The 12,250-nt window shown below is 35.8% G+C and overlaps 1 protein-coding gene across 4 annotated transcripts; it reads right to left on the bottom strand.

The window, feature by feature from the left end:
- Nucleotides 1–77: 77 nt before the first annotated feature.
- Nucleotides 78–11,128, bottom strand: LOC135666040 (protein ROOT HAIR DEFECTIVE 3-like). 4 transcript variants are annotated; one of them, XR_010509677.1, is made up of 15 exons: nucleotides 10,971–11,128; nucleotides 9,336–9,485; nucleotides 7,843–7,909; nucleotides 7,644–7,746; nucleotides 5,634–5,704; nucleotides 5,494–5,557; nucleotides 5,307–5,372; nucleotides 5,173–5,220; nucleotides 5,029–5,091; nucleotides 4,880–4,936; nucleotides 3,673–3,831; nucleotides 3,525–3,593; nucleotides 3,359–3,450; nucleotides 2,143–2,338; nucleotides 235–365 (listed from the first exon to the last, which is right to left on the bottom strand). XR_010509677.1 is itself a non-coding variant. In XM_065177538.1 (14 exons), the coding sequence occupies exons 2-14, from the start codon at nucleotides 9,481–9,483 to the stop codon at nucleotides 254–256; spliced, it is 1,119 nt and encodes a 372-aa protein (XP_065033610.1). In that variant the 5' UTR covers nucleotides 9,484–9,485; nucleotides 10,875–11,125; the 3' UTR covers nucleotides 78–253. The 4 variants fall into 4 exon arrangements, 3 of the variants coding, with proteins under 3 accessions (XP_065033610.1, XP_065033609.1, XP_065033608.1); XM_065177538.1 differs by lacking the exon at nucleotides 2,143–2,338 and having other exon boundaries at nucleotides 78–365; nucleotides 10,875–11,125; XM_065177537.1 differs by lacking the exon at nucleotides 2,143–2,338 and having other exon boundaries at nucleotides 78–365; nucleotides 10,975–11,124.
- Nucleotides 11,129–12,250: the final 1,122 nt, after the last annotated feature.

Genomic DNA, 12,250 nt, shown 5'->3' on the forward strand with positions numbered 1-12,250 from the left:
CACACTATATGCTATGAAGAACATTACACAGAATAGAAGGAAAAAAAAACCTTAAAACCAGCAGGAACCAGTTGAATTTGGAAAATAACCTATTTCTGATTACTCATCTCAGCACCTACACTTAGCAAAGCAGCAAACAGCACTATTGTCAACCTAATTTCCATCTAAAGCTGAACATTTTTTGCATTGCAATCAGGCCTACCATATTGTACCAATTACAGTGATGTTTATGGCAATAGCACAAGAATGTGAGTTAAATGCTGCCGGCATTCAGAAGCAACAGTACCTGGAGAAGTTTTGATTCAAGTTGTTGCCTCTTCGAAATTCTAACAGATTCATCAAAATATACAGCTTCCATATCATATCTGCAAAACAAAAATAACTTTAAGTACAATTAGAAACCCAACCAGTGAATGCACGGTATATGTTTCAATCAGAAATCAAGGGTGCATAAACAATATTCAATATTTATAGCATATAAAGGTTGCTGCTTTGCACCTTGCTGACCAAGTAATCCCACTACTAGTAAGAGTAAGGATGTGTACATTTGACACTCCCTAAACCCTGCATTGGCAGCAACCTCATGCAGTGGATTCATCCTTTCTATTTATAGTATAAGAAGACTAAATTGATAATATCTTTACTAATTATTACTTGAAAATTTCAGGTGCTGAAGTATTCAGAAGAAACCTAAGAAAGACTAAAGCAAACCTAATGTTGCAACATTTGCATTTAGAATTTTCATGTAGTGGTGACACAGTGCAAAAAAATAATAGGCATGCAGGTATATTAGTTGCTTAAGTGAAATAATATTACTCCTAACAATTAACTCGACCACATGAGATCACAAGAATTATCAATAAGTATTGTTGACCTTTTCAATGTATGATAAGAGCATTCTTTCGGCACTTTGGTATCTTATGAATCCTTGACTACTTTTCCAGAAAGTCTATACAACTTAAGTTCCAAATGTAGGAATATTAATTTTTGACCCTCCCCAGACCCCGCATTGGCAGGAGCCTCATGCACTAGATACACCCTCTTCTCACTTGTATAAATAATGGATATGTAAATTGCAGCCTCACCAGGTCTTTGGGGTAATCAGACTTGTACAACTTAACTTACCATTTACTCCTTTATCTCAGTTTTATTCTACATAATTGGTTTGAACCTTTCATGCAAGTGTCAGTCAAAAATAAGAATAGAGCACACATGTCTAGAGTTCATCCTAAAAGACCAATATAAAGGAACAGTAAGAGAACTAATTATATTTAAAATTTACAGCATTCTAGATGAGGAACTAGAGGTTTCAATTACCCTAAAATCTAAAATCAAAGATTTTCTTACAGTACCAGCCAGCTGGCACAGCATGTCATTCACATGGGCCAAGATGAGACACTGTCCACAAAGGCATGCTTGCAAGTGGGAAAGAAAAAACATAGAGCAGATGGTAATCCTCTTAATCGATCATACGTTGCCTTCAGCTATCCATCAGAAAATCTTGTCCATGACATATCTGGAAACCAACTATTTTTAATTTCTCATCTTGATCACAATGGGAGAGAAAGGTGTAACATCCCGATTAGTCCCACATCGGAAGTGAGCAAGACTAAGATTGACTTATAAAGATCTGATGAGTATATTATTATCAGCCTTAGCTTAAGCATTATACCTAGTGATTTAGGTAAAACGAAGTCAATGGGCCAGTTAGCCTATTAGGCCCGGGTCATAACAAAAGGAGCCTTACAGGTCAGTTCAACCGTACAAAGCCTCCATTTGTCATTAGACATTCAAAGACCCAAAACAAAATCCACTTCATAACAAAAAAAAAAGATTCAACTAACAAATCATGCTAACTGTAAGAAAAGAAGATAAAAGGAGCCAGAACTATGTGTCTTTCACAACTATTCTAAGGCATGAACCAGTATGTAGCACAAGGACAGAAGAACTATGCGACTTAGTCACTACCATGTTCCAACTGGCTAGATCCTACCTGCTAGCATTCAAGAAAATATGAACCGAACCAACTGAACCAGTAAACAAGCCCAAATTGGTCTTTTTAATTATGGTTTAATTTTTTATTTATTTATCTAGTTCTGGTCTAGCATTGTATAAACAAACCAAATTATACATGTCACACACATTTAGTTTAGCCACTAGTACTTGACTCCTCTCCCCGTAAGCCATTGCCAATCCATCCTCAGACCTTCGTAATCAGATGTAGCCTCGGCAGAGTCGATCCAATCCATTTTGCAGCTAGCCCCCACCAGACACCCTTGTGATGGCGCTATGTCGTGGGCCACTTTTTTGTTTCCATCTTCTCTTTTACACAACCAACCTATTTGCAATACATTATCACTGTTTAAAAACCTAAACACTAAAATAGTTTGTGAAAGTGAGAACCTCAAATGGTGAAAAATACATTGAAAGCAATTCAAATTCAGTGTTTTATATACCAAAAGTGAAAATTGAATATGTCACTCTCACTTCCCTGAGCAAAACCAGTTTAGCTAAATCAACTTTAAGTCCACCTTGATGACTGACAAGAAGTAACAAAAACCAAGAAGTAGATTTTCAGACAAATAAACACTTAAGACAATGTTCTCATGAAAGAGTTTTAAGAATTTGAGCTCGAGGAACTCAATTTGGGTTCCACTTTCATCAGACCAAACTATCATATTTAACAATTTTTATCCCCCATCCAGACCACTCTCTTTTTATATGACATCTTTCCTGATACCACCAAATAAATATATGGCATCAAAGCTAACCCTCCACAAAATCCCTTTACTGCAGCCAATAAAGCTTGACAACCACCAAAGTCCCAAGATCAATAGTGTTTGGTGCTGGTGAAGTATTGATAATTGAATGGCAAAAGCTGGGGTTTTGCACATGCATGCCTGCCCTATTAACCACCTGGTTCTTCCAATTCTCCAGCGAGCTTACCCACCACATTGACAACTTGACCGTCAAGAGTGGCTCCTTCATAGTCTTCATGATTTTGCTCAGTCTTACAGAAACATACAAGATCACCTCTATGAATAGTTATATGTTGAATCTTATCCACGCTTAATAGATACCAACATTGTAGTGGGAAGCAAACTCAAGATAAGGGTCTGAAATAATAACCACTTATAGGAGTATACACCATATCCATTAAGGCTACCTAGAAAGTTGAGGTATACAACAACAACAACAACAACAAGAAGCCACCATAGAAAGTTCAGGTATAATGCAATTAAATTCAAACAAGGAGGCTTAACAATCAAGTAGAATGTACCGGCCAAATTCTACATCAATAAATCTGGAAAATGTGAAGAACATCAATATATATAATATTAGCCAGATATATGCTCACCCAGAAAAGCACTTGTCCAAAATTACACTAAGCTTCTTTCCAAAACCTGGAACTAGATCATGTTGAACAGCTTCTTCAAGTTGCAGCCACTCCTGAAATGCATAAAGAATTTTTGTATCCTCAAAAAATGAATATACCAAAGCAAATACAAGTGGAAGATCATCACCTCCATAGCAGCCATATAAGTAAACTTTTCGTTAGCAATTTCTTCACAACGTACAGTGGCTACCATGACCTACAGGAATACATCATGCCAACATGAAAATCTCACAAGAGTGTTAATACAACAATTATTCAAGTAACCTGATCAGTACCTTGTGTGCAGGCAGGTCAAGGTCTTTGTTATCTTTGATAACCTTCCAGATCTGCTGTGCACTAAATGAAAAACCTGAAGCAGGAATGACCCCTCGCCGATCTCCAGCAAGACCACCAGGAGCAATGGAATGATAAAATCTTTGCCTCAAACTTGCAACCTTTTGTTCATTATTATGACATGATAAACCGAAGAAGAATATGTCAGAAATTGGCAAATACAGATGCTTGATCTGGAAAGGCATTTTACATCATATACGTTGATAGGATTATAATTCAATTTCTTAGAAAGATGTCTTCAATGATTGCAGCATGCCAAAAACAGAGGGGCAAGAAAAAAAACAAATACAAAAGGCTTGTCAGGTTTGTGCTTTATTTAATCAGTCTAACTCCACAGTTCAACAACATAATCATGATGACTGAGATTCAGCTGCCAGAACAGACATGCTCAGAGTAATTAGCAATAATGACTCAAAACTAAAAATAAGTACTATAAAAAAAATTTATACATGAATTTTCAGGCAACACATAGCAACCATATGTACCTTAGTTGCAATTAACTATGAAGCATGGATACCAACACTGAACACCGGTGTGGCAAAAGACGGATATATACATAGTTTCATAGTGTAATACCCTAATCCAATAAGACAAACATAAACTACGGGCTAGGCTGTGATTAGTATATTTGTCATAACCAGGCCCAAAACCACATCGGCTACGCTTTCAAAAAGTTCAATCGACTAGCATTGACTTCAGTAACATCTTCAAGAACATGGAGAAGATAACAAGATCTTATACATGAAGATTATTATTTTAATTTCATTAATCAAAATTGGATGTCTAATAAAAATAGCAACAATGAGATAATAATAGGAAAAAGGCAGTACGTGGAGGTGGCCCTACTCCGATTATCTCCTTGGTGCCTTAGCATTAGGATTCTTAGAATCTTAAACTTTCTTCAATTAGTCTTGATTGACCATATTTAGTGTTTAGATTCACAGTCAATATGCTTCTGATTGTTCTAGATCAAAGACTCAATGTTGCATCTATATTAGTATTTTGTAGTGCAAACTCCCTAACTTCTATTAAATAATAAGCTAACGAACCTTGTATAGGATACATTGCGGTGACATGGATTCAAATAAATTATATATAGAGGATTTAGTCCAGTTATATCAGAGACCATGTAATTAAGTTAAAGCTAACCTGTTCTTTGAATTGTTCTTCTTTCTCTTCATAACTCGAAAGAGCCACAACTTGCACCTGGAGATATATGGCATCAGAGTGACTGAGTGAGACAACAAATGTAGTTTCATCAGCAAAGAATACAGAGCTAAGAAAATAGCAATGTTTACATTAAAAAATTCACTAAGAGGAGTTTCTTTATGAGCTTGTGGTTTTGGAACACTATCCCATATCTGCAAGGAATTTATAGGTGTGAGATACTGATGATGAAAAATTGTTGCAAACATACAAAGTAAGAAATTGGAATCGGGCACCTTTTGAATATCTTCCCTGAGAATAGGTTCAAGATTTTCCAGAGGTGTCTGAAACAAAAAGGATGTCAATTACAAATATGTACTAGTTAAGAGGATGCAAAGATACTGAAAAGCGTGAACAAAAAAAAATTCACCTTGGTTTTATCACGTATGACAAATAGTAATGTTGTCTTACGTGGGCTAAACAATCTCATCATGACCTATTATGAGAAACAAGAGCAGTCAAGGCAAAAGAATTCAAAGCTTATACAAACAAGAACGAAAATATTGAAGTTGCATATGACTTTATGGCTATGCAAGAATTGTACAGCCAACGATTACCTGGAATACTGTCTTTAAAAGAGGCTTGTTTGCAGCTTGTTCTCGACCAATATCATGGCACCACCTATCTTATAGAGACAAACTAAGCAAATCTAAGACAGAAAGGAGAGGATGTTTTGCATGATGGACAGTAGACTTACATGTTTATAAGGACAATATCTGAAACTGCTAAAGCAAAAAGTGCACTCTGCTTCTCAAATGTGGTGTCATCCTGAAAAAAATAAGATGATAAACCATAGATTAAGTTTCCAAAGATAAGGAACCAATAAAGTAAAAGAAAAAATTAAGACCAGAATATGTAGTGAATCATGACGGATGTATAAATTTTTTTTCTTTTATATGAAAATGGTTCGTTAAAGAATGAGGATGTTGAAAAACATAAAGGGAAACAGCTCCAACTTTTTTTTTCCAAAGCATAAAAATAGGCTCCAATTAGGTGTGAGTTTCACTCATTAGTCTGTGAAGTCCTTGCTTAACCTTCAGTTTGTGGCGCATAACTACATAAGCAAGCATACAATAGACACCTTGAAGACCAACATATATATTTGTAATTAATGGGACAGAAACTTAAGGAAATTAGCAAGATAAAGACCACCTAGCCAAGGAATATAATTTTGGATACCGGACTCCTACTTGTTGATGGCCAGACTGATATGGGTACGGCACATGCCAGCATTCACATGGTATGCTGGCATGTATCATGGTACCATTCTACAAGGGCAAAGGAAGGAAGAGTAAGAAAGAAGTGGAACAAGAAGAGAGGAGGAAGAAGAAAGGTGGAGAAGAGGACTATCAGGTGTTTTGCAGTCAAGAATCAAGGTTGCAAAGAGCACCCAAAAAAAAAAGGATGCGACAACCTAATCTAAAATAATAATTCTCTTTTATTGTAAATTAAGTAATATAAGAGGATTTTAGAAGATTCCGACAACCCAAGTTTTGGTTGGTAAGCTGAACGTGATGCAAGAATCCTAAATATTAGTTAAATAATCTACACTCATTAAGCAGCAATATAGACACCAGTTTCCTCTTTTGTTTTTCCTAAGAATCCTATTTTGGCTCCTGATTGGAGTTACCAGTAGATAACTAGTATTTTTTCCTAGTTTTCATTGGCCACATTGCATTGGTAAATCTCTATGTCTTAATTGGGGTATGATTAGGGGGAATAACAGCAGGAACTGGAAGGATTTAAAAGAAGCTCGTCTAAGAACTCCTGGGACAAGTAAACATGATAGTATTTGCAATAAGAAAAGGCCTAATGCTTTTTTCCTATTATTATCTCATTATAATTCTTTATATTTCTCTCATTATTTTCCACTTTTTTCCGTAAACATTACAGCCTATAGCCACTTTGTATGGCATGACCATTGAGATAATTTCAGTCCTGAAGTCTTCTCCATATAGGAAAACATAAAGTAAAAAATTGTGGCCACTGAGAAGTGGTTGGCAAGCAATAAGATTGTAATATCAAAGCTGAAGTGTAGATGAAATTTAAATCACGTCAATCAGATCTAATTGAAAACAAAATTCTTAAAATAACTTTATAGTTCCTTGAACAAACAGGGTACTATCTGATCATGGAATGAAACCATCTGATCCATGTTGTCTACATTGTCCAGAGCCTCCAGAGTCCAGACCACGCAAACATAAAATATGTTAGAATGATAATTGGCCCTAATTCTTCACAATTCAAATTCAAAAAGACAAAGAACCAGTCTGATCCAAACATTAAGGCTTCTTTGCAAAAAAAAGCATACAATGCATAACCAACTTCATCTAGCATCCGTGATTTTTAACGCTTTGTGATATCATGCTCACTTATTTCTTCAAGATTGATATTGAATCTTAGAATCCAACAGAAGGTTGCCACATAATGCTGAAGTTTATGCCAATCCATGAAATGTGGTTGTTGACTATGTCAAAATTTTAGGCCAATCATGTCATTCTTTGTTAAGCCTTGCAAGTGCTGAAGGTGCATAATATCATCTCACATGCCCTAACTATTGATGTTTTCCTCAACTTGCCAAAATGTTTCTTCTTTAAGAAAAGGCTTGATCGCTTGGGTATAATGTAAAATCTCCCAAGATAAAATGTGCAATTCTGTGTATAAAAGATCTCTACCATGAATACAATATCATATACTGAATAGATACCTCTCCGCGCTCTCTTCCATCAGTACCCTCCAAATCCATAACAATTGTGCATGGTTCGATTCCAGCACAATTAGCCAACCAAATGCCCTTTGTGGTTTGCGACCTAATATAAAAAGACATTATTAAGCCAAAATCAAATGAAAAAGTAGAAGTAATAGCGACACCAATGAAGTTTATGGGTGACAATCCAATAACTTGCCTTCCCATGAAAGCATCCATCTCCCTGAAGTTGGTCCCAAATAAATGGTTCAAAAGTGTACTCTTCCCTATCGCAGAAATAGAGGTTTATGAAGAATTTTTATCAGCAAGTACTATACATAAAAGTTATATATATATATATATATATATAGGATTGTGGAAACTAACCAAAAGTTGTAAATGAAAGACTATACTATGATAATATGATGGCACATGCACCTTATTTACTTAAAACAATACATAAATTTCTTGAGTTTGGAAAGAAGTATTCTTCTGGCAGCGAGCAATGTAGAGAAGCAAATGAATTGATTTAACTAGTGCAACCGTGAAACATTATGGTACAAGGAGTAAAAATGTGAAATAAGTGACACAAGTGATAGTAGGACACCTGAACATAGAAAAAAAAAACACGCTTCTAATTACGGTAAAGTATCTCATCATATAAATGTCTACCCAAAAAGAAGATTGGTTGCAAAAGTTTTAGTAGTGTGTACCATAAGAAAATGTTAAACCTAAAAAATTTTACTCTCACACTATGAAATCAACTGAACCCAATCAAAAGCATGTCTGGGCATAACCAGATTTGAATTCCACAATCTCAAAAGGTTTGTGCAACCAAGGTCCTGAAGTTAAACGAGATTGGACTAGATATGCCACGATCTGGCAGTGTGTGATCGAAAACATTAAATTGACAAAGAACATGGGGATAGTCAGAATTGATGGTCCCCACAGTAAATCTTCAAATGCTCCCAGCTAATCTAAATCCACTCATGCTTCATAATTTAGAATAAATCCTAATCTTTCAGATAGAAATCCATTCCTCAGTCCAAAAACACCACAATAAGTAATATAAAACAAAATAATGATAGATATTGTACATGTTATCATTATGTACCATGTGATATCAGCTATGCTTGCCTTCAATTTTTAGGCTTTATGTGAAGACATGAAAATAAAATAAAATATTACTTGTTAACGTAAAGAAACTTTTAATGATAATATTTGACTTCACTGAATGGTTACAGAATCAAAAAAGAATGTGATCTGAGTTAACAACTACACTCATGTCCTAAATCCCAAGTTCAGATTGAGGGCCTCTCTTTTTTACTAATCTGGAAAACATATATGTGGTCATGCCAATATTTAACAGATATCAGGCTCTCTTCAAAATATAATAACTTGAACATGCCTTTCAATTTCAATCATCAAGTGTTCTATTGCACAACATATATCTTTAAACAAATGTCACCTACTAGATCTCCGAAAATCAAGCCTAGTCGCTATCAATATATCTGGTCTGCAAGAAACATTGGCCACCAAGAATACTATCTATGATATAATCAGCTCTATCCAGACCAAAAAAGATGAAAGGAGGCCAACAGCATCATGAAAGCTAAAAAGACTACCCCAAGCAGCAACAAAACAGTATAAAAGTAATCATGGGGCAGCAAATAAAAAAGCAATAGTAATAGTTCAAGTAACTCATACACATACCACTGCTTTGTGGACCCATTATAGACACCACGGCATAGGATAAGCCACACTCAGCCAGCTTCACTGTTTTCATAAAATGTTCAAGCCCAGCAGCATTGAACACTCCGTCTCCGTCAATAAGTTGGGCAGAACAACAATCATCATCCATTTCTGTTAAAGGAGAAAATAGTAACTGATCTGCATTAGAGATTACCCTGTAAAAAGTATTATGGTTCCATTTCCACTTTGCTTGATTTGGAAACTATAGCCAACAATAGGTTCTATAAATGAATTTATGAAGAGCTTGCTCCCACAAATACCATAGACAACAGTACAATTCAGTTTAAGCAAGAAAAAGTGACGTTGGTAACCATAAGATAGATGGCTTTTCAAATTAAAAAATATATATATAGGAATTAGGAAGTCACCAAAATATGTAAAGTGAGAGTAAAGGAAGTAGTGAATAAAGCTTCTATAACTTTATCAAAATCACAATAATTTCTTGATTCTTGATTACATGAAATAGTGTTCAACACCAAGGAGTTGTCTTGTATTTTTTTATGAAATTTCAATAACTTGTTCAGCCAGAGTACTCTCATGTACAAGGCTCTTAGGCTGGCAGCTAAGAACGAACTACTACAAAATGAATATCTGTTAACTGCAAATGAAATTTCAAAAGCAAATATAAGCATGGTTTTCTAGTTTAGGGGTTACACAACCGGAAAACAAAAGACATGCACCAAGGACCACAATAAGAATGGATACAAATATCCATGATTGGTTCATCTGGCATCTTCTTGACCATCACACCCAGTAGAAAAGACACCTTGACCCAACAGATCAAGACTCGCTTAAGTTTGTAGCTCACAGATCAGAAAATTGCTAAGAACTTTACGTTCAAGTGGTCCATTGTTTCTCTCCTGTTACATATAGAATTGCAGGTATCAAGTGGATCAATATTTATATTTTTGACCCGAACAATTTCCAACATCATCTTTCAAGATGAAGTCTAATAACCGTCAACGGAACACCGAAGTAACTAGAATCACCGTGAAGAACACAAGCTATATCTATATTTGATGTGGATCCCAAAAACCAACACGAAGTAGATATACTAGACAAACGCCATGGGAACACAAAGCTAGTGGATTCAACAGAAACGGATTTGATTAAGATCAAAAGACGAAACATCACTAACAAAAGACCTCTCCCAGGTTTGGTTATTCAGGCACGAAGGACCATTAAGCAAAAGCTGAAATCACCTACGTGTACCTGAGATGTCGATTTAAATCGACCGAGCAAGAAATAACATCTGTGTATAAGCAAGACGAATCCACTTGTAGAGACAAACCGACGATTAATGCATAAGACAACAAGAGAGTACCAATCAAACGCCACCCAAACGAGATCCCAAGCAGGTGTTGGAAAGAAATCCGACCCTAATCTTGAACAAACATCGGCATCATCGGAAAGAAAGGGAGTCGAAAATAAATCTCTAAGCAAACAAGCAGTAAATAAAAAAGAATGCACAAACTACATGACAGTTGGATCGGGCCTCACCGGGTTGATGCACGCATCAAATACGGAGGAAACGAAATGGGAAAGAACCAAGAACGTCGAATTGGGAGGGGGGAAGGGAAGAAAGGAAGACGATACCGACGAGGGATTGGCTGCGATTGGGAGGAGACAAGATCGTCGAGGGAGGCTTCCTCGCGAGACGGGTGCGAGAGAGGAGTCGAAGGCGGCCACGGCGAAGAAGAGAGGGGGATGTCGACGGACCGATCAAGAATATAAAGTAAATGAGGAAAAGTAGAGTTCCGCTTGCATTGGGTAAAAAGGTCAAGAAGACAAAAAGTGAGCTGCTTATGGCAAAGGATGTTTGTGTGGGCGGCAATATGGAAATTAAGGGGTTTCTATAAATCTTTGGAATTCTTAAATTAATTACTAAAACCTTAAATTATATTTATTTATTTATCAGAAGTTAAATGTTCGAAATAGTTCTGATATTTTTTTGAATATTTCAAATAACTAATAAAAATCTTGACTATTGATGATAAGATTTTTGATTTTTTTTGCAACATCATACGTACTTACACATGATTAAAGTAATAATGAAACTATTTTTGACAAAAAATTAAAATTGTTATACATCATCCATAAATTCTTTTGATTTTATCCATAAATCCTCCCATTTTTGTTATTTACGTTAGAAATTTCTAAATCTTTTAATTTGAGATATATTCTCCTATTATGATAGCTATTTAAATGAGAAAATATTTAGAGTTTTTTTAAGTAAGTCTTTATTTCTTAAACTCCTATCCACGAAGAGCGTTGGGTTGTTTGAGCCTTTTTTTTTTCTCCCATGGATCTTACGTGATATTGATGTGGCGAGTGATGATTAACTGATTGTATATTCCTAGTAACTAATTGCTTATACTAATTATCTATTTCAATAGTTTCATTATCATCTTTTCAAACTTTTTTTCACTACTAAAAAGAAATCATAACTCAATAAAGATACATAATTAATTAGAGGACAACAAGTACTTAATGAAATTACAAGAATGAGGTAGGCAGAGCAGTGGTGGCAAGTGGAGCCCACCATAAGAAACAAAGATAGACTCGAGTTAGGTTTGAGCCCATGCGACCACCGACCACCAACGATTTAGTTTCCTTACCTCCTCCAATTCCACATGTGACTTGTCTTATTAGTTTTGACTTTTATTTTACTAATGAACTCACCCCAAAGTTCTCTCTTCTTACGTGTTCTTCTCAGTGACTATATTTTTGGTAAGGGCCCCACAGTCGGTGCGACATTACCACTTGCATGTCTTGGTAAATCGAAGTGACACCAAAAGAAGGCCTCCCATGATTGGCACCTCGGTCCCACTTGTGGACCCAATATCTATCGATCAATGGGACAACATTGTCCTATG

Source organism: Musa acuminata, unplaced genomic scaffold (genome assembly GCF_036884655.1).
Source record: "Musa acuminata AAA Group cultivar baxijiao unplaced genomic scaffold, Cavendish_Baxijiao_AAA HiC_scaffold_1065, whole genome shotgun sequence".
NCBI classification, from domain to species: Eukaryota; Viridiplantae; Streptophyta; class Magnoliopsida; order Zingiberales; family Musaceae; genus Musa; species Musa acuminata.